Source organism: Panthera tigris, chromosome B2, assembly GCF_018350195.1.
Source record: "Panthera tigris isolate Pti1 chromosome B2, P.tigris_Pti1_mat1.1, whole genome shotgun sequence".
Taxonomy (NCBI): Eukaryota; Metazoa; Chordata; class Mammalia; order Carnivora; family Felidae; genus Panthera; species Panthera tigris.
In genome coordinates, this window is record NC_056664.1 from 111,671,571 (window position 1) to 111,694,749 (window position 23,179).

Below are 23,179 nucleotides of genomic sequence, written 5' to 3' on the forward strand. Positions count from 1 at the left end.
TTTAGTCTTTTTGCTCGGTGGGTTAGATATGAACAACTTGTTTATTTGTATGTCCACATAGACGGCTGCTTACCTTAGACAATCATGGCACTACTAAAAATCCTGGAGAAGATGCTCATTTGGGCCAGTTCTGTGTCCAGTTAGGTTTATTTATTATGATCATTTAGACATGGGGGTAAATGATGAGTGTTGAGTACAATGCTTTGGATTGATATTTCCCTTGTATTATCCTTGCCTTCATCATCTGTCTGAATATTCACCTACAGACCCTGCCTAGAACACATGAATTCCAATGCTCACAAGTAAAAAAGATCTGAAATTTCTGTCTAATTTCTGTCTAATTTCTCAGAAGGTAAGGCCTGAATTATGGGAGAAGTTTAATGTATAGGTAAACAGGGAAGGGATCTCAGAAAGTGTCTGTTCTTACCTGCTATAGGTCTGCAGTGAAGCATTCTGATAGCAATTTAGTAGCAGGAGGGTATGCTAGCCACGTGCTTGCGAAAATAGGTAAGTTTTCATTCCTAAGAGACTCGGGAAGAACAGAGAAGAGTTTTAGTTCTGTAACTGTGCTGAAAATGGACAGTAGAGATAAGGGCCCAATTTTGGCAACTGGAAAATGAAGGTATTCTTGATTTCAATACGAAGCTGGCCAGCTATATGCTCAGTTTTACTATCTCAAGCCCTAACAGCAAGTGTAGCCAGGGAGCTTCAACAGCAGAAGCCTGCAGGGAAACTATGGAAAGGGTTCAGTCTCTGTAAGCAAACTCTCCCACTTCACTACATAAAATAGCAATAAGTCATCACTGAACTAGAGGCAGTTAGACTGTAGGCACACCAAATGCCTGAGATTTTTTCCCCTTATTTCTCCTTTTAAACAGTATCTCAGGGGCGCCTGGGTGGCTCAGTCGGTTAAGCAGCCGACTTCGGCTCAGGTCATGATCTCGCGGTCCGTGAGTTTGAGCCCCGCGTCGGGCTCTGTGCTGACAGCTCAGAGCCTGGAGCCTGTTTCAGATTCTGTGTCTCCCTCTCTCTCTCTGACCCTCCCCCATTCATGCTCTGTCTCTCTCTGTCTCAAAAATAAATAAATGTTAAGAAAAAAAATTAAAAAAAAAAACCAGTATCTCATTTACTTTTGTGAAGCCCAGCTTGATAGATAGATAGATAGATAGATAGATAGATAGATGATAGATAGATAGATAGATAGATAGATAAAGATAAATAGTTGGATATACTTTAATGCAAAGATTTTTTTTTTCCAATGAAAAAGCCTGGACCTTGAAGTTTACGTCTCTGACCCTTTAGTTACCTAAGCCAGAGGCGCAGGCTGACAGGCTAGCTGGCTGTGCAAACTCGCAGGACACCACTGCCATCTGCTGTGCTGACTAGGAGGTGACAGCAGCCCTGGGAGCAGAGTCGCTTCCTCGGAGCAGCAGGAAGATGGGGACACTCCCGCCCCCATGTCGTGGTCACCTAGGGCCACAATCACAAAATACCACATCCTGCATGGCTTAAACAACAGACATATACTTTCTCATGGTCCCAGAGGCTAAAAGTCCAAGATCAAAGTACTGGCAGGTTTGGTTTCAACCGAAACCTCTCCCTTTGCTTGCAGACAGCTGACTTCTCACTTTGCCCTCTGTGTACAGTCTTGCCCCTGGCGTCTCTTCCTTCTCTTAAAAGGACACCAGTCCTGTTGGATTAGGGCCCCATCCTTATGACTTCATTTAAAATTAATTGCCTCTTTAAAGGCCCTTCTCCAAATACAATCATATTAGAGGTTAGGCCTTTACCATATAAATTTGGGGGGAATTTCTTTTGGTAAAGTTCTATATCCAAATCCACACATGCCCCTCTTCTACCTGCTATGCGCGCACACGCCATGTGGCTCCTGGACGTTTGACAACTTCTATGGGGCATAGATTGGGGCGAGCAGTGGCTCACTGGTCCGTCTCTCCAGGCTGTAATACTTCCCAGTGTCCTGGCTCCATGCTCTCTTAGGAGTTCCTGGGCAGTGCCTCCTGCTGTGGTGGGGGGTGATCTGGCTTCAGATGAGTAGCTCCTCCCCAGGAAAAAAGCTGGAGGCCTGCTCCAGCGGGTGTGCCTTGACATGTGAACCCTATTCAAGGGAGGCAACCATTGCAATGCACTTTTATGTATTTGTTCATGAAAAGGCAGTGCTATTTCTTCGGAGGAAAGGCTTGCTCCAGGAAAGCAGGCGACCCTTGCTGAGCCGTCTTTGTGGCAAGGCTCTTTCCTGTGTCATCTGTTGCCAGCCATGCTGAGTTTTCCTTATGACCTCCGCTCCCTTCTATTCTCCTCTACTTGTTCTCTTTTACAAAGTTCTATGAAAGAGATGAAACATTCCGAGATTCTCGGCCTGGCATGCCTTTTATTATATATGTAGCTCTTCTCTCACTTAATGCTGAGATCTTCTGCACCACAGATGGATGTCCACTTACAGTGATAGAACGAAAAACTTCTCTCTCTGCCTCATTAGCGCTGTTCGAGGTGACAATTGAAAGGAAGACACGCAGCCATGGAAAATATCAGCAACCCAGAACAGATAATAATCACATGATTTCTCAATTTGTAGTATGTTTTCTTATAAACTTTGTAGTTAATAGTTAAACTAAAACTAAACACTGGTCCTCTAGAAGATGGATCCATGTTTCTAAGTAATCATATCTTTTCTAAAGGGGATTTGTATTTTTGCAAGTATTATTAAATATTCACATCACCTCTGGAACAATACAGAATATCATCCAAAAATAATACCCTAAAGGGACTTATTTTGAAAAAAAATTGAAAAATGAATTCTAGATGTTTAAACTTATAGACACACACAAGCACAACCCCACCAACCAAGCAGAAATGCATAAAAACCTGTCCTGAATTCTCTAAATTCAAGTGGCCTTGGGATAAAAGTCACAATCGATTTATAGAAACGTTCATTTTAAAAGCAAACCACAGGAAATTATTCACTTCTCTGAGGCTAATAATTTTCTGTTATTTTTGTTTGATTTTTCTTCTAAAGGCTGCTGGCCTACACTTCTGTGTATTGAACTCTATTCTATATGTTTTGATCATTTTTCCAGTTTGTCAGGATCATTGAGTTTGAATTCTTTGAACACAATCACACACACTCCCACTTTTGGGGGAGGTACAGGTGGCAGCAGGGAGAAACACTTCCCCTTTAAAAAATATTTGTTTCTCCCTGTTTATAAAGAAATGTAAGTTTACTGAAGAATGTATAGAAAATACAAACAACAAAAAAAGAAAATTAGAATGACCCCACGATTCTGAATTATGTTTCTCAGTTAACATTTCTGCATATCATACGGCTCCTAGTCTTTCTTTCTCCTTCCTCCCCTCCTTCCCTTCCTTCCTTCTTTCCTTCCTTCCTTCCTTCCTTCCTCCCTCCCTCCTTATTTTCTATCTATCTATCTGTCTATCTATCCATCTATTCATCTGCCCATCTATGTATCCACCATTCTTTCTATCTGGTTGTTAGGGTCATACTACACATTAGTTGGTAATCTAAGCTTTCTTTCTTGTTATTATAAATCACTCTTCAAACATAACCTAAGGGGTAGGCAATTAGCAGTTCAAAATAGGTGCCAAGTTCTCAGGCATCACGTTGACAGAGTTATGAGAATGCTGTATCTGTTTTACTTTTAGAGTATCACACAAAAGCAATCAAATGAAATAATAAAATACTGTTAACATGGTATTGCTTTATCATCTCCTTATAACATTTGTTTTGTGATTTTTCAAGGTGACTTAGTGAAATAATCTTGTCCACATCTACTAGCCTTACATAAAACCCAAACTTGCCATTCATTTCCCCTTGTCTGAACAGAATTACATATTAAAGCCCAGAGCCCCAGATTTTGAATGCTACTAATCTCTAGTTATGCTTTACAGAATCATAGTGAGACCAGGGTAAGAGATGTCTGTCACCTTGCTTCTTCCTCAACTCACCCAAAATACAGGAGCTCTACCTTTATTTAATTTTACAACTTCTGATTCTGCTTAAGATTTCTTTTGGATTAGGGATACTGCAGGCTTGAAAATGATGGAAAACTACTGTCTATGGCTCTATTTCAACAGCTTAATTTTGTAGACCCATAGAGATTAAATGACTTGCCCAAGGTCACTGAGCTTATTCTTGAACTTCTGACACCAATACAGCACATATTGACTCTTTCAGGATAAGAGAGTATTAGCCATTGCCCTCAGGGACCACACCTGTCTTGACCACTGCTGTATGCTCAGCATCTAGCAATCCCCAACCTGGAGCAGGACTCAGTAATTATCTGGGAAATAAATGAATGAATCAATCAGCTCTCCACAAACATTTCTTAGACCATTTGGAAACTAGTAAGGGTATGTTGTATCTTCTTAGACTCCAGTTTATTGTAAGTAAATGGGTAATCAGTTATAATAAAGCACTTTTGTCATTTTCTAAGCAAATGGCAGAAAAGAGTGGGGCGGAAACATGCTGCCATATATAAAAATAAAAGATTGAATAAATGATCAGCACCTGAAACGAATGCCTGCATAGACATATGCCTCCTTTCAATCACATGCAAGTTTCTATCAGAGGCAACAGCATTCCCTAACAGTGAAATACAGTTTTTACATTGTCTTGCTCATTAGTTAGTAGTGGTCTCTTTTTCAGACTACTATTAAATTACTCCCTCTCGTGGTCATTGAAGGGAAAATATATGAGCTTTATTTTTAAATTTTTTAATTATTTTTAAAATTGGATATTCAGGTGAAAGTTGAATCTGATTCCTCAACAGTCACTTCTTATTTTCTATTTTTTTCACAATGTCTCTCCCATTGTACTATACTGCTTTCCACTCATGCACACACATACATACACACACTCACATCCACACACTCTCATACACACCTACACACACTATAATCATCTTTAAATAAATTTCATGTTCCCAAGTCAAAAATATGGGGGGAAGGAAATTGATTGATCCCCTACCCTCTGGTAATTCGAAACAATCAGGACCTTGTTTCTAAAGAATAGTGTTAAGGTGACAATATTCAGTCCAGCAAAAAGGATGACATCTTACTGGGGTGTAGTAAAGGATGTATTTTATGCAGAAAATATTTCTGGCTGGGAGAACTGAAGCTTTCTCATACTCTTCAGGTTGTTTTAATCAGCCTCAATAGAAAAGAAAGCCAGGGAGTGTGAGTGGAAGGGAAAGTGGTGACATTTACAGAAATGATTAAAAGAAAAATCTTCCATTTTTATTATTCTGCTTCATCTTCCAATTCTGCAGTACACAGGCCACCTGTAATGGGTATTCCATACTTCTTCCTCACCATCTCTCTGTACTCGCATTGATAATGACATGACAAAGAAGGCAGCTAAGTGGCAGGAAAAAAGCATGCTTTTAGCACCACGGTGTAGATAGACACGCTCACAAAATAAAGTTCCTGGGATCCCACAGTCCCATCTCGAAAGAACAAATGAGAACAAAACAAAGAGCCCACATAGGAAACTAAGCTCTAAGAGCCCTCCAAAGCTGAGGCGTGCTGGGAAAGTAGGCTCCACATTCAAAGTTCGTCTTTTGATAAATGATGCTGGCAGGTGCCCACTTCAGTATGTCCAGTTGTGTTTTAGTTTTGGAAGTGGCTTCTAATAGAGACAGAAGGCTGGGCTTAGCTATCTCCTTCTTAACAGCAGGAGGATAAAAAACTCCGCATCTCTGAGGATGGCCACCAGGTATGCAGAACAAAAACATCTGAGCAGAGCAGCCTTATGCATAGCATAGCCTCTGAAAGAGCGCCTTGTCAATAAGGGAACAGAGGGCGAACCCTCAATCCTGCGTGACATTTAAATGAGGCTGCTCTAGCTGCAGAGACTCAGGGAGACCTCTGCTAGGATTGGTTGGCATTGTGTGACAGGGAGTGAAGGAGAAACAAACTTAAAGCTCACAGGAGGTGAGGTTTGTTTAAATAATAGAAAGTAATTAGATTGAAGACAAAAATCAGTGATGGCATTTTATAATTACAATTAATTTAAAGGTTAATTTCCTTTGGTGCTAAAATCTTATTTAAAACATTTACCAGGAAAGGAAATTAGGAAGTTGCTATCAAGAGGCATAGAGAGCTTCTGGGAATCCATGCCTATTATCACTTGAAAATTAGGTTAGGCCCAAAGTGGGAATTTCAATTCATTTTTGTGTATAATAGATGGTGGTCAGGCTGAGAGTCGGTGGAGTTGGCTGGGGCAGGCAGTGCAAGATTTGCATTTTTTGTTTGTTTGTTTATGGGATTAATTGCAAATGTTTCCAACAAAGGAGCCTAGTTTATACATGAACAATCTTGACACAAAAAGAAAATTGGATATGGATTGCTGCCTTTGTAACTAATGAAGTTGATGTTAAGGAATTCCCAAGAGCAGAAAAGCAAAGGGAAGCACATAGTAACATCCATACACTTTCCTCACTGAAGTGAATTGAATGAGGGGACAGTGTTTCTTTTGGGCCCAAGCCTGCCGATCCTATTCCCCTCTTCCAGGTCCCACATTTTTTTCTATCCCCCTCTTTTCCAGTTGAGAATCACCATGACTCAGGTTCCAAATGCTGTGTGTGTGTGTAAATAGGTAACTATAAAATACATATACTACATATACTCTAGAGTATATACATATACTACTCAACAGCTCATCTTCCTGGAAACTTGTCTAGCAAAATCAATGCATAATATGGTAGTAACAGTCGGAGAGAAATAACTCCGTTGCACTAATTTTTCCCATTCACTATGCCTGTGCAGACTTGCTCATTTTAAATATTTTATTGCTACCATTGATATGTAAACCAATCCCAGAAATATGGAAGTGTGCAGAATCCTAGAGCTATGAGCAATATTAACAATCACCTACTTTAATCCCCTCTTTTGACAGTTGAGGAAAGAGACACTTGAATGGACTCGCTCTAAAGTGAAATAGTCATTTAGAGGCAAAACTGGGAATAGAACTTAAATCTCCAGATTTAAATATACTTTCCACACCACTTCACTGCAATAATCAAGATAGATCCTTTCAACACGTATTTATGGAGTAACCACTCTATGATGGGTTCGTGTGTCCATCACTAGGGATGAGACAGGGAACCAAGCAGATACAGCCTTTGCCTTCATGGCGCATAGAGCCCAGGACGCAGTTCCCATGAAGAACTACAGTCACTTGTCATGAGAATTCAAGCAAGGGTGGGAGATGTGTGGTAGTGGAATGCCCCCCCCAGGGGTGCATCATCCAGGTGAGAAGACTAGAAAATTATTCCTTGAGGAAATGACATTTCAGCAGAAATCGAAAGGATATATCAGAGGGATATGTAGAATTTAATAAAAATAGGTGTGCCTTGGTGAAACAGAACTACTTTTCCAGTCCATATCGACCAAATGTACACTGTAATGCACACAGGAATAATCTTAAGTGTTTTTAAGGAGCTCAATATACCAAATCTAGTTTCAGCTTTCGCAAATATCAATAAAAATGTTAGAATAACCACTGAACATTCTCTTTCCTGAAACTGCTACTATCATTCTAAACAGATGATTAATTTAGACTCAAGAGTTTGATGATTTTCCTTTCTGGAGGATGCAAAATGATGCAAAGATTATGTTAGCGAGGATTATAAGGCAAGGAATGCATGTGGGCTTTTTAAAATTTTCTTAAATATGCACGAAAACATAAATGTGCCCACACCCTAATTAAAAGCACTGCATTTAAATGGACTCTGCATTCTAAGTATATGCTGGATGTCACCTGAGAAGACATGCCCAATCATGTCTAACTAGCTCACCTATGGCTCATAATAACTGCTCTCTCCAATTTCAACTGAAAGGCATGTCATATCTCATTGAAAGCATGCTAACAGGGAAGAAAGAAACAAAGACAGGTAAATCTGATTCATCCAAATGGCATGGCACAAAGTGAGCCCAGGCACCTTGAAGGTGAAGTTTGCTTAGTGATCTCATCCCATTCTGTATGCTCCTCCACATCTATTGAAATTATTAAAGATGCCTGGATACATAATTGTCTGACTCTAGCTTTACAATTTCTTGACCTTCTCAGCACTTGCCACCCTCATTACCACTCACTTCATCTACCCCTTAATTTCCTTCATCAAAGAGGCTAATTTGGATCACCTTCACTGTGGAGAAAGGAAATTTCTCCAAAATCACAAATTTAAAGTTCTCTGCCTGACTATAAACTCCTGGGTTTTTTTCCTCTACCTGTTCCCCTGCCTCCCTCCCAGAAAAACTTATCTTCATCCTCAGGAACTTCCCTCTATGGGAACATTTGTTTTTCTCATTCTTCGGATCTTTCTACTTCTCATCTCTGTGCAGGATTACTCGTGGCAGTGATGCCCCCACCGGCCCCCTATCTCCTACCTGGCCTGTATTTGCATCACACTTGGATTTTCAACAACCACACGTGATGAGGCTCAGGTTCACTTTCTCCACTTCTAATCCTGGGTCACTGCCCATGGCTGGAGAAGGTCCCTAACCATGGCTGGATGCTCTCTCCTGCTCAACGACACCTTCATTCCTTACCACTGACTTCCCTCGGGATCTGCTCCAAACCCAGGCGTGGGTTCTGAACCTAAGCCTAGTACTCAAACCATGAAAATTACAGTTATCAAACATGAAACCCGTCCATTTTTCTCCTAGAACCTGAAAAATTTTCTACACTGGCAAGTATCCTTTTGTCTCCTTGCAACCCTGCTCAAATCTGAGGCACACACAGTCAAAGCTTCTCCTCTCTAGAGTAATTCTTCCACCAACCATTGATCTCATGCCCTCTGCCCAATCCAGGAGGAGAAGCTGTCAGTGTCTTCATTGTGGCACTCTCCATTGAACAGTCCCTTTTGCCTGCATATAGACTGAAGCCTCAGAGACCACAAACAAGACTGGTCCCAGCCTCTCTCTGTCCTTTTACAGAATATATGAGGTGACTTCCAAAAAATATTTGAAATATGAAAACGCAGTTCTATGTAGTTTTTTTAAGTAAAAAATATCTCACCCCCCCCCTTTTTTTTTCTATACTAGGCCATACAGGCTTCTCCTGTTGTTTGTCAGACCACCAAAGGAATGCACGGCTGAAGGGTTTCCATAGACTGTCCTCAGCTGTCCTCAGCTTCTGCTGATGACTCAGTACCTGTGTCATCCCACACAATACTCTTGTAAATTCTAATACAGAGTGCTCCTCCTCTCCACAAAGAACCCAAATATGCATTTAAAGCATAATTCAAATTGTTCTCTTTGTATAAATCCTTTCCAAAAAGAGATGAGATCCCAAATCTATCCATGGTGTATCTTTAGTATACATATGCCAAGTGCTGTATTTGAGACTTGACTCTCTCAATAACCCTATGAAGTTGGAATCGCTTCATTATTTCCAAGTTAGGGGGGAAGAAAATAAGGCTCAGAGCAATTGTGACCTGCTTGTGGGCATGATGCTGGTAGGTCTTCTGAGTCCAGAGCCCTCCATCTTTACACTACTTTCCTACTTCCCTGTGATGTACAATATTAGAAGACTGTCTGATAGCAAGATCCTGGCGTCAGCAGAAAACCAGCATGTGTTCCTTCAAATCCCCCCTATGGTTCTGCCTTCACTGCAGATGTAGGCAAGAGCTAAAAGACAGAATAGTTTGTCAAGTGGGACTCATATTTTATTTTTTTATTAAGTGTTTCAAACCAAAAGCTTCAAGTGGTTACTCAAACTATTTCTAACTAAAGAAATATTTCTTCTGCCATGACCACATTGTGGTGTTTGCTTTTCATGTTCATTCTTTAGCATATGTAAATGTGTCACCAAGTATAAAATATGGAGGATCTGGTTCTAATGCAACTAAAAGAGAAACGTGAAAATAGGACCGTAAGAAAATACATTTGCTGGACAAGGTTAGGAAATGCCACATCTGCAGTGATTTAGCTAATAAGTCTCATTGCATTCAGTGTGTGTTTTGTCTGTCGGAAGCTCTCCGGGCTGTAACGGTTACTTCAGTGACCTTTAAGGCAACAACAAGGTGAGGTAACCCTACAAAGGGTTGTGTTTCCCTCATCAGGAAATAAAAACAGTAGCTCAGAGTCCACTCAGGGATTTTATCCCAGACCAAACACCTTAAGCTCACACAGTAAGCTGAATTGCTGCCCCCAAGGAAGTCTGTGTGGGTGGGAGGTGGTTCTTTTGAATTTGGCCTATGACTGGTTATGCTCTAAATTTCCTTTGTGCAACTGGAGACAAGTACCCTTTAAATTCTCACCTGCAGAGAAAATGGATATACACTCTATTTTCATAGCCCACACAAATTCTTTAATGTCTTTCAATGGGTTCTTCTAAATATTCAGGCTGAGCTTTCTATGATCTGCCTTTTAAAATTTCTCCTCATGGTCTTTTCCAGCTCTGTCTCCAAAAGGGAGTATGTTGACTAGGGGCTTTGTCATTAATGACCGAGGTACAATTTTATATTACAATACCTCACTGCCAACATGTATTTTAAAAAGGCAATTTTAGGTTTACTGAACTCAGTGTTGCTGATTAAGAGGTTTAAATAAATGGGAAGTTCACACTAGGGAATATATTTTAGCAAAGAATATTTATTCAAAAAGCATTTCTCACTTACTTGGTAATTTCTAAATTCCACTATTATTAATGTTATTAAATCATAGTTATTAAACTGATATGGCTCTTTACTAATTTAAAATAATGGGCCTCCCCATGTCTCCATAGGTCAGTAGAATAAATATACCCATTGTTCAGATAGGAAAAAATAAGGCAAAGAGAAAATGTAACAATTGCAAAGAAAATGATAACTTTCCTGAGCTATCTTCAGAAGACCAAAAGCAAATCCCTCCGATGAGGCAATGATTAAGCAAGCACAATTTTTATTTTATTTTGTCACCTTCTGCCCCACTGTCTACTTTTGTTATTCTCAGAAAGAGAATAATGTTTTCCTACCAGTAATCAACATTTGCAACCTTTGATAGCCTTCATCGATGAATGACTCTCTCACCAGTCACTTTGATGCTAAGGCATGTCTTAGCCTCTTTGCCTCTACTCCTCTAGGCCAAAGGGACTACAGTGGTGGCTTCTTCCCATTGGTATTCAAAAAAGTTTCTTTTATCTCATAGGACCAAGTATTATAGATCTTCTATAAAAGGTCTTCTCTTTATTATCATTGAAGGCCTTAAGGAAGAAAGAGTAAAAACAGTTGAATTTCACTTAAGAATTTTACCAACATCTTCCATGTTCCAATGATTGTTTTATTTTTCCTTACAGCCTAGCAGGTCTATAGAGATCATCCCATAAGGACAGTCTTCCATGCACCAAGACACTGTTCTGCGTTCTGGGTTACTGTAGTGAACAGTAGCAAACAGTAAATTTCATGCATCTTACATTAGAGCAAGGGACTCAACAAAGAAACAAGTAGATTACAATATGTCAGGTGGAGAGGAAACACAATAAAGTTGAGTGAGGGGAAGCTAATCTCTGAAATCCCAGCAAATCTCCAACTTGCCTTGCACCAGTTCGAGTTACATTTCTCTTTTTGCATGGATTTCCTGGTCCCTGACACTTGTACCTTACATGCTGTATTTCCAAATGAAGCCAAGCACCAACTCCTTCCTGACATTCTTTTCTGTTATAGGCAACAGCATTCTCCTAGTCAACAAATTTCTGAATTGACTTTGACTCTTGCCTCTTCCTCTCCTTCCCCCATGTGCAAAAACTTGGCAGGTCACATATTCTCTACCTCTTTCTCCATTATCTTGAACTCATTGTCATCTTTTTTTTTTTTCTCATTCTCCGAATTCTAATTCAGCCCTTCAGTAATTTCCGTTTTTCATATTTTCTGGTAAGTGTTGAAATAACAGACAAAATGCCAAGTGGCTAAAAAGACAACATGCCTCTTTCCTTTGAAAAACACCATAATCAGAGTTATACAAGAGGAGGCTGAGACTATAAGTAGTTTTCAGAAGAAAAGATCATTTAAATGTTTATATGGTTTTATAGTTCAGAAGAAATGAACTAAACTTTGAAGGATGCTCACCTTATCTCTTCTTAAAGATATGTTACAGAAAAACCAAGACATCTCATTAGTAACTATTACTGGAAAATCCATCATAGGTGGGTTTTGCTTTGATTATTGCTTTGATTATTATTTGATTATTGATTATTATAAGAGTACATCTTCTAGAAAGAGCAGAGGAGAGACGCTAGAGAATAAACAACAAAATGAAGCATCTACAACCAATGGAAGACTCAAAGCAAGCACTCAAAAACTCTTGTTAAATGAATACTATAAAAAGAGAACAAAAGCCTAAAGATTTTAGATTTAATCCAAAATCTGATGCAAAACCTTTGATAACCTTCCAGGAATTTACTGGAATGGCATGAGTGAAAAGCAGAAATCACTTTTCATTATACTTAGGAAGGAAATAGAACACCTCACTTCCAGCCCTGTCCTCAGCTGTTGTGTGTCCCCCAAGCAGTCAAGTAAAACTGTATTTATCTGTACAGTGAAGATAATTATTCCCACCCACCTCACAGTAATTTTGCAGAGATAATTAATATCACCTGAAAGGGCTTTAGAAACTATTAAGTATTGTGCAATTGTTTGAAACTTTATTTACTTTTTTGTTTATTTGTTTATTTTGAAAGAGAGAGAGAAGGCACACAAATGAGCATGGTGGGGGGATGGGAGGGGGCAGAGAGAGAGAGAGAGAGAGAGGTGAGAGAGAATTCCAAACAGGTTGTGCCTGCTGTCAACACAAAGTCTGGTGTGGGGTTCAAACTCACCAACCATGAGATCTTGACCTGAGCCAAAATCAGGAGTCGGACACTTAACCGCCTGAACCACCCAGCACCCCGGAACTTTATTTTTATTTTCAGGAATTAAGGAGATTCCAGAGGAATAACAGGTACACTTTTCTAAATAATGCAGAGATAAGCTACGAACCAAACATCTAGATGCCATCACAATTACTTGGAAAAGGACCTGTCAGATGTTTCATGACCCTTACTTCTCAGAAAAGTTTCACAGCATGTAGCAGCCACTTTATAGACTTGATAAATGTGATTATGTAAAAGAAAAGAAAAATAGACCAAAGCGGTATTAACAGTATTCTAAAAATGTAAGTTAACCCCAGTGACTCATTTTTTTGAAAAAGAAATAGTTTCTTCTACTTCTTTTTTTCACCCATGTGACACCACAAGGAGTTCCATATGTGGTTGAAGCATCATCTGGAAAAGAAGAGCAAGGAATCACATCTACCTACACTGACCACCGTAATATTAACTATAGTGGTCAGTTGGACCCAGCTTATTTCTATTCCTCTCCCTCAAGTCTTTAGGAAGACATCCAAACAATTACTGGGAATGAATGCATGTGGAAATTGGCCTTACATAATTTCCTTGGCTGTGAACTGAAGCATGTTTATAAAATATGCCCTTTGATTGTTGCTTAAATTTGAATGCCTCCCTCATAAGTGAAATGGTAAAAATCCATCGTGGCTACATTTAGATCTTCTTCTTTTTCATCTTGGTTCTGAATCACCTGCTGTTGGATCCTTTTTTATGGCTCCAGACGATCTGAATGATCAGAAAAATTACAATCCTTCCATCAGAGTTTTTATGTGATCCTCCCCACATGGGGAGTTGTAAGCCAGCACTACCAACCCCTACACCAGATGGCTAATGAAAGCAAGCCCTAGACAAGTCAAACACTGTTCACAACACATACTAAGGACACACCTCATTTCCCTTCTGGCCTTTTCTCATGTCTTAGGAAGGTCTACATTGCTCCCAACTCAAGCTTTGTTTTCCATTTTTGGTCCTGATTCTATCCATTGGACTTGAAGATTCATCTTGGTTTCTTTTAGTTATCCTTTGATTGTAGAGTGACTACAATCTTTGGTTTGTAACTACCATCTGACCTTTTCTGCTATCCATCTCAAACCCCTGGAAACAAGCCCGAGAAATATTTCAAAATACCAATAACAATAACAATAAACCTGAGTTTAACTCGGATCTCAGCTTCAGTGGAAGAGACACGAACCAGGAAATTCTAACACTGTGAATACCTCTCAGTAAACTAGTCCTTTATCAAGTTTCAATGTTGACAAGAGAAAACCCAAATGAAAGGGAATTTAGGCATTATCTGAAATTAATTTCCAATCATAGACAATAATTTTTCAAAATACAAACCTTAAATATAGTTGACATTCAATTATTGTATAGCTTTTCTGGTACCCTTTATATTAGCTAATGTATATATACAGGCAATTCAGGAAACAAAGGAGGTTCCTTCTCTTAATTCATCTTCTGGTATGGTTCCATCGTTATCCCAAATTAAACATTTTCTGTTTCTCTTTCTCCTACACTGCATGGCTTAAAAGACTTATAAAGAAAATCCTGAATTTTTTCAGGGGCTTTTAATTTTCTTCCTCCACACCATATGTCTCACCCAGGGCTCCACATTCCTTATTTTATTTTATCCTCATACTAATTGTATGAAATAAGTATTTTAATTCCTGTTTTAAGAAATGTTAAATGATATGTCTGTGGTTACACAGCTGGCAAGTGGTCAAAGCAGTATTTGAACCTTGATCCTTTTAACACCATGGCCTTTGTTCTTATACTATTCACTTTTGATAAGAAGAGAAATTCATCCTAGAAAAATGTGTCCTCAAGATAAAAAGAAATGAGATATTAAACCATGAAAAACATGAAACGACCTTACAGACACATTACTAAGTGAAATAAGACAATCGGGAACAGTTCCAGTACTGTATCAATCCCACTCTGTGACATTCTAGAAAAGGCAAGCCTATGGAAACCGTACAAAGATCAGTGGTTGCTAGAGATTGGGGGAGGGATGGATAAAGGCAGAGCACAGAGGATTTTTAGGGCAGCAAAATGATTCTGTATGAGACTAACACTGTGGAGGCAGGTCATTATACATTCATCAAAAAACGTAGTTTAAAACACCAAATGTGAACCCTAATGTAAACTCTGGACTTTGGGTGATAATGATGTGTCAGTGTAAATTCATCAGTTGTAATCATGTACCACTCTGGTGAGGGATGTTACTAGTGGCAGAGTTTGTTGGAGGGGCTATATAGGAACTCTTTGTACTTTCTGCTTCATTTTGCTATAAACTTAAAACAACTCTAAAAAATAAAATCTATTAAAAAATATTTCCCCATTATATAAACAGACATCATGGACTTTATGTTACTGCATACTTTGCTCCAATTTCTACCTGTAGCACCTGAATCTCACAGTTGAGGCAGGGGGAAAGAGAACAAAAACTAGTCAAAGCTAAACCAATAGAATATGACTCTAGAACAAGTAAAGATATCCACAGGCATCCTATTTCAGTCTCTATATCCCTTTCTCTCTCCTATCATCTGTCTTGCCAGCTTTTCATCGGTTTGGCTCTTTTATCCCTACCACACAGCCTTTAAGTCCAGGAGCAGAAAAGAAAAAAATAAACACAAAACTTTTTCCCAGTATTCTTAGTATTTACTGTTTCATCGATCTGTGGGCAAGAATTCAGACAGGGCACCCTGAGAATGGCTTTTCTTTGATCTCAGGGGCCTCAGCTGGGAAGACTCTATGACTGGGTTGACTAAGCAGCTTGAAGCTGGAATCATTTGGAGACATTTTCTCTCACGTGTCCAGGCTATCAGCGGGAACCTCAGCTAGCCTATCAGTCAAAATACACATACCATTGGCTTCTTCACTGATCTTTTCACGTGGACTTGTTTGGGCACAGTGGCTGTGTTCTAAGCATCTCAAAAGACAATAGGGAAATGTATGACATCTCTATGATCTGGCCTTGAAAGCCACATAGTTTCATTTCTACCATATTCATTAAAGCAGCCACTAAGTTCTACTCAGGTTCAAGTGGAAAGGACACAGACCAAAACTACCAGAAGGGAGGAGTGTCAAGGCCACAGTGTAAGCAGATATGAAATAGGAGATATTATTACAGCCATTTGGGGTAATTTTGTTATATGTTATTATAATTTAAATATCGAAGTATGTATTGCATTTGAATGTTTGGTTAAACTTTGCTCTACATCTTTATTTCTGATTGCCTATTTCAGATTATAAAACACATAATGGCAGGCACAACCATGTTGCATTAATTTACACAAGCTCCATCATAGCACCTTGTACTTGACAATCATAGTATATAATATCATTACTAGTGCTGCAGTTGCTGATAGGTACATGCACTTAAGCGATTATTCTTTACATTTGTAATGTGTTGCAGAAAATCTCCACACTAACCAAAAAAGACATACAGCATCTTTACTCTGCAAGTGAATTTTATGATTCCAATTAGGTCTTGGTTGCTTGAGAAGAGTACATAATTTCTTCTCCCAAGTGAATAGATTCTTGTAAAGCAATAATTGAATCTCACAGTTGAGGGGGGAAATACCACTACCCTGAAGGAACTATCTGTTTTCCTCCACAATTAGTCACTTAGGTTTTAATAGATTATTAAACGGTTTATATTAGTAATCTGTGTGAGATCTTGATCATGAATGCTAAACTCTTTTGAAAAGTTAACTAATGAAAGCAATTGTCCCTTTCCAGTTGATTTCATAGGTGGCTTTGATTCTTATGGCTATCAAGGGCCTCAGAAGACATCTCATTTACAACTACAGCCTATGTACATGTAAGTACTTTATTTTGGAGGTATTCTATGATACTAAAAGATGATTAAGTAAGCACTGCCATGGTGCAAAATAGATGGCATGCAGCTTTCCTTCAACTACATACTTCCAGTATTTTCTCTTCTATTAATGTTGTTTTGGCTGGGATAATTCTAATAACATTTTCTCCATAATTCATTTTTAAATCTAACTTATCAGAAATGCCATCTGTAAAGTTACTTTTAGTCTTATATAAAGTATCAACTACATAGCTAGAAAGCCTTTATTAATATTTCTTTGAATACTTTATTAATACTTCTTTGAATGACCCAAAAGTTATATATTTTGAAAATGATATAACATTATGGGTAGTTATATGCAACTATACATAAACTATGTATTCTGGTTTTCCCAGGAGAGTCTCAGTTTACATAGGTTGTCCTGGTATAGTTATTACCAGTACCTCTTCTTACTCTCAAAAGTATTCTCATTTGGATGATAAATTATAGGCTATATATAGTTATATATAGTATAACCCTGTAGTTATGTATAGTGTTAAAGAAAACTGAGCAATAATATTCTTTATTCTTTTTCTGATGTGAAGTGAAAATTACGCCAGAAGAGTAACACTGAAATTTATCAGACCCTTAACTCTAGCACTCAAGAGAGCAGACATACAATCAGAGCCTGATTTTTATATCTGTGTTTAGGCAAATTCCCTTGGATAACAACTGATAACAAATTCTATATATCAGCATCAAGTGATATGCTGAATTGCAAGCGAAGATCAAAATAGAAAGTAAGATTCCAATTCATTTTGAAATGTGAGCTTCTCTCTTTGAAGATATGTGTTTGTCGTCATTGTCCTCCACCATTGAATCATTTTGCCTTTTAGTATTGTTAATGTCTAGGATGATAAATGGAATTGGAGTATTTCTCTTCCAAGAGATTAAAGTAATCTTTATACACCTCCTTGTAAGCTTCTCTTTAAAAGGGGAATGATCTATGCATCATGCCTGCACTTTTTTTTGGAAGTATTTGGCAATACCACCCATAACAAAGACCTGATCTGTTCAGAAATCCACCAATACTGTATGCATTCAAAGCCTTCCCTCTGCAAACAGTGCATCACACAATCTCTTTTGTATCCTCATAACCACTGCCCTAAATCAGCGTTCATTACCTTACGTTTTCCTGTCTCTTTCTAATTTTAGTACCTCTGTCCCATCTTCCATGTGGCTGCCAAATTACTCTTCCCAAAGTACCACTTTGACTCTTTCCCCACCTTGTCCCCAAACTATCAATTAATCCCTATTACCTACTAAACAAAGTCCACATTGCTTACCGTAGCTTACAAGTATCCTCTGACCTGGCCCCAATATCTTGCTGAAATATTCTCTCTTCTCTTCAACCCTTAACAACTTTTGACTCCCAACTATATGCAGCTGATGCTAGGAGATACTGGGGAAGTGTAATAATGAATAAGAGCTGGCTCCTGTCCTGATGAATCTTATAATCTATTGAGGGCATTAGTAGTCTGCCATCTTACCCATTTTTTGCCGGTGAAACTAGAACTCTTGCTTTCCACCAATATGACGTGTATTTCTCTAATTGCCCATGCTGTTCTCTTGACACCAAACATATTTTTTTTCCAAGATGAAATACCACTATCCTTCAAATTATATCTTAAAATATATATTTTATGGAAGAGTTTTAAATCTCTTTTTCCTCTGATACTTCTCTTTTTTTTTTCTTTTGCGTAGTACTATACTTGTTTTCTGTTTAGACCAAAATTTCCTGTCTTCCCAGGAAGACTCGATAGCTCACACAAAAAGTAAAATTATAAACCCTTGAAGTTCTTTACCACTCTTCCCTATATTGTATCATAGCTTTATATAAAGTGTTCTATTAAAACATAAAGGCAAAGCAATACAAGACAGTGGTTAAGAGGACCTAGAAGGCAGAGTACTAGAGATGAAATTCTTTATGACCTTGGACATACAACTTGATTCAAGTAACTTTAATTATTCTCATCAAATCTAAGTTTCCTTCCCTGAAAAAGAGAGATGATAGCACATGTACTTCATATAATTATTTTGAATTTATAAGTATATAAGACGTAAAACATGCCACATGGTAAATGCTTAAGAAACATAACTTAATAGTACTGGGAACAATGCTTATGTGAACCAATATTACTCATGAAAAGACTTTATCGAATCAGAAATCAATATACTATACAATATAATATATAATATACTATATTTCATAGTATACGAAGGGATTTCCTCTGGAAACAATAGATCACATATAATATCCACCCAAATAACATGCAACAATATGTGCTCAAGAGTAGACCAGAACATCTACAAAGCTTGTAATTGCTTGTTTCTGACAATATCACATAGCATTTCTTCATCATGTAACACTTCATTGTGTTTATGAATATGAATGATCAATAAATATGATCAAGCTATAATAAGTTACATGTAACCACATATATAGGATTAGCTATCTTAGAGAATGCTACTTATACATAATCAAGTATATTTTTTCAAATCAGACATCCATAATTCTAATGTCTTTAAAAAGGGGACCCTGCATATTTAATATCCATCATTAAATTCCTGAGGACCAAACTTACCATGATTTTATTAAATAGAAGACTTTAAATGACAAACGAAAAGTAATAAAAATATTATTTTCTTCCTTACTGCCTGGGAACACTAAAATTATGTAAGAAGTTTCAAGTCTCACTGCTCATGAAAAAAGTTGAATGTTCCATGACATTCAGATTTAGGAAGTTAGAATTAATTGCATATAACAAATCACTAGTCAAAATACTACCACTGCCCCTTCTACAAAACATCCCCTTACCGGACTTCAAGTTCTACAACACTGAGATTTTATTTTACAGATGAGGAAACTGGAGGAAGAGAAAGGAAAACAAAGGTCACACAACCTGTTAGTTGTGCCACCCCCAATTATCAACCAGTTTTCCTAACCCCTTAGTTCAGTGTTCTTTCCAAACTCTTAGACCTGTGAGTTTGCTCTGGCATTCATTATATTTCCTGATTTTTAATGTACTTAGTTGTACTTCTCACACTAACTTGGCTGCCATACCTCCAAACATGCCTGCACTCCTCCCTTTCTCTGCAACCAACTATCCTCTTCGGATTTTACATTATGAAGTAGCCTTCAACGTGGTAGCCTTCAGAACCCCTCATTTGACAGCCATCGCCTATTCAAACCCTGTGAAAAACCAAAAGTGACTCATGCATAAATTTCACCCCTGCTGAGAGGAAGGGACCCGAACATCTCCTATGTCTTTGTCCTTTGGGGAGTAGCTTTTCCTGTCAACCTGCCATAAATAAGTCTCATAAAGTAAGAGTAATTCAACATCATGGTCCGGTTCAAGCACTTTCACAATATTATATAGCAACTGGAAATAAAAGCTGTTCCTTAGAAGGAACGCAAATGCTTAAAAAAGTAATGTGCAGTTTTAGCTGTGGGATTTCCATTATGCCCAGCAAATCCGTGGCTAAGAGCTTTGAAAACACTGCCTTGACTGACTCCCATTCACAGCCACGTTTCAGTTCCTACAGTCATTGAATAGACAGCCCTCTCTTTTTTAGTTAAGTTGGGAGAATGTTCTGTAATTCTTTAGATTATTTATCATCCATCCTAAAAGAAAAGGTTTTCATAAATTTGTTTCTTATGGTTTGGTAAACTTCTTTGAAACAAATAATAGCCATGAAGCTCCCTCACAAAAACATTCCCATGTCCAAAGGTTAATTTTCTAACAAAGTAGCTGTTTTGACTACCGCTGACCTATGTGCCATCGCCAGTAGAGATGTGTTTGGGCTCCCGCAGTATAAACTGTGAGAATATCCCATGGTATATTAGCAACATTTGAAAACACTGCATTCTTTTTGGCAGCCTAATTGTATAGCAATACATATTCATTTCATTTGTCCCCAGAAATGGATTTTAAATTATCATAAGTGGCCACTTTACCCAAGAGGTTACAGAGGAAAAAGAAACGGAGAGGAAAGTTGTCTCATTTTAAGCACAATTTGGGCTTGGACTTTTTTGTGTTTAATTTTTGCTTGTTCTTGTGCTTGGAGAGGTGAGAAAGATGCTGGGCTCTCCCCCTTGATTAAAAACAACTTTTCTTTCTCTCTCTTTCTCTCTACCAGGTCAAAATAATACAGATGGCCTCAGTATGTCAGCTCCTGGACCTTTCAAAGAACTTGTTTTGCAGTGGCCTCCTGCATTTTATGAAGAGCAAGAAGCAACTGAGTTTAAATATATATACATGTTAACAGAACAAACATAAAGCCTCTACATACACTGAGACACACACACACACACGCACACACACACACACACACACACAGAGGCACATACTAATTCCTCTTGGCCTCCTCTTTCTAACTGAAACAAATAAATATGCAGGACACTCCCATCTTGGATTTCCTGAAAGTAGGCTTCTTTCTCCCAGGCCTTTGGAAAGTTCATAAGGAGATGTGTTGGTGCCCTCTGCTGGCCGTCACTAACTACTCTGCAGCCCAGCCAGTCGGCCTCTGTGAGCTGCAAAGTCATCCAGGGCACATTAGTTTGACAGCCCTGTCTTCTGCACTCCATACGTCTTGATAGCACCACGGCTACGTAGGCAATGTAATTGCAAAAACAAACAAAACATGCCATGATGACCTTGTAACCGAAGTCCGAAATGGCAGGTTGTTTGCCCTAAAGGCTATACCGTACATACTTGCCTTAACCCACCTAAGTTGTGCGCCCGAGTCTCAGTGCAGACCTCCCCAAGTCACTTCCTTTAGGCTAACACACTGCTATTAATTCCGAATGAGTTTGAGTCTGTGTGTTTCACGTCAAGAAACAGGACTGCATAGCTCAGCAGCTCAGTGTGTCTGTGTACAAAAACTGCCAGCTGTCAGCAAAGTGCTTTATCATTGAACCTCCATGGTGGCCAAAAACAGACAAGTGACAATAACAACAACAACAACAATAATCATGTTCTTTATAATTCTTAAATATGGTCTTCTGAAGGGGTTGGGTGGGACAAAGTAAAATTTATTAATCTACTAAACTCATAATCTACTGGAAGCAGAGAACAGAAATGGCTTAACTCACTGATTTTATTTACTGCACTCTAGGTGCTTTTATAAGTATCTACAAATGTCTTTTACTAACACAGAAACAGCTGTGGATTTCTATCAACAGAGGCCAACTGAATATGTATTAGCTATGTTTACTCTTTTATATCTAATTCAAATGGAAGACCCTACGTAGGTGAACTTTTTTTCCTAACTTCAGCGTACGAGATTATTTTTTGGGTGGGCGGGGGGAGCAATAGTTACCTTGGTGAAATATTTGAGATCTCTTTGTGGTATTTGGGGGATCTGTTGTGTGTTAGAGTGTATTTTAATCCTCCTGTATTATTGTGGCAGAAAAACTGTGCTGTTAACGTAGTTGGCAACAAGATGCCTTTGGAAACTTAATAGTAGGTCAATGTGTTTATGGAATATTCTGAATTCCTAGGAAATTTTGTTCTATATACTCAAGCATTATTTGGTTTTCATTAGTGGGAAACATAATTAGCTCAGGCTTATCAGGAACTCCGAAGAGTCATGTTTTTTCTTGGATCCACCTGAGATGCTAAAATCAGTTTTTTTAAAACTAATACAACATCCTTCAGTGCAGTGAAATTGAGACTTGAAAAGTTACAAATTGGCATGGAGCAATGTTTTCTCTCTTGGTTTCTATGTAGTTTCTTCAGTTATTGGGTTAACCTACTTTGGACCTTAGCCCATCCAGATCTACATAAACCAGCCCCATTACTGTGTTTGCATGGATGTCTGTGAAATACACACATATACATTCAAAAACGATAAAGGAACAAAGGTTATATTGGAACATAAACTAAAAAAAAAAAAAAAAAAAAAAAAGGTTCCAGCACTTGTGCTTGAATTTTCTCAGTGGCTTGTATATGTTTGTCCATACATACATGTATAAAATAAATAATTGCAAACATGTCAGTGAAACCTCATATGATGATTTTATAGTGACATGCATGTTTAATGTATGAGAAAAATATTTACCAATTTATTGTCCTCTGATTCTTAAAATTTAAATACTCTACATGCCAGAAACTATTCTAATGTGACTATTAACGTGAAAATTAAAATGAGGTTTCACTGTACATTCATGCTGTGATGAGATTCCACCTTATAGGACATGTATATGGATAGAGATTTAAGTGCACAGAGAACAAGCCCTCATATTCCTGCTTTAAGTTGCAGCCAAGCTACCACTTAATCACTACTATCATCACCACCAAAATTTTCAAAACCAGTTGTTGACTACTAAAGAGTAATTCGTAGACAGGTCTTCTTTCGGGAGCAGTGAGCACAGTAGTGTGATTATATCTGGAAAACCATCTGAGTTGTACAGCTGA

General features: G+C 38.3%; 1 protein-coding gene across 3 annotated transcripts in view; it reads left to right on the forward strand.

Moving 5' to 3' along the window:
- NKAIN2 (sodium/potassium transporting ATPase interacting 2) overlaps positions 1–22,632 on the forward strand; it is a 986,091-nt gene extending 963,459 nt beyond the window's left edge. For 2 of the 3 annotated variants that reach the window (XM_042987110.1, XM_007078666.3), the window contains 3 exons: positions 16,643–16,724; positions 17,412–17,500; positions 20,901–22,632. In XM_042987110.1, the coding sequence (XP_042843044.1) occupies positions 16,643–16,724; positions 17,412–17,436 (107 nt within the window). In that variant the 3' untranslated portion in view covers positions 17,437–17,500; positions 20,901–22,632. The remainder of the gene's footprint in view (positions 1–16,642; positions 16,725–17,411; positions 17,501–20,900) is intronic. The other variant, XM_042987109.1, reaches the window with a different exon arrangement.
- The last annotated feature ends 547 nt before the right edge of the window (positions 22,633–23,179 follow it).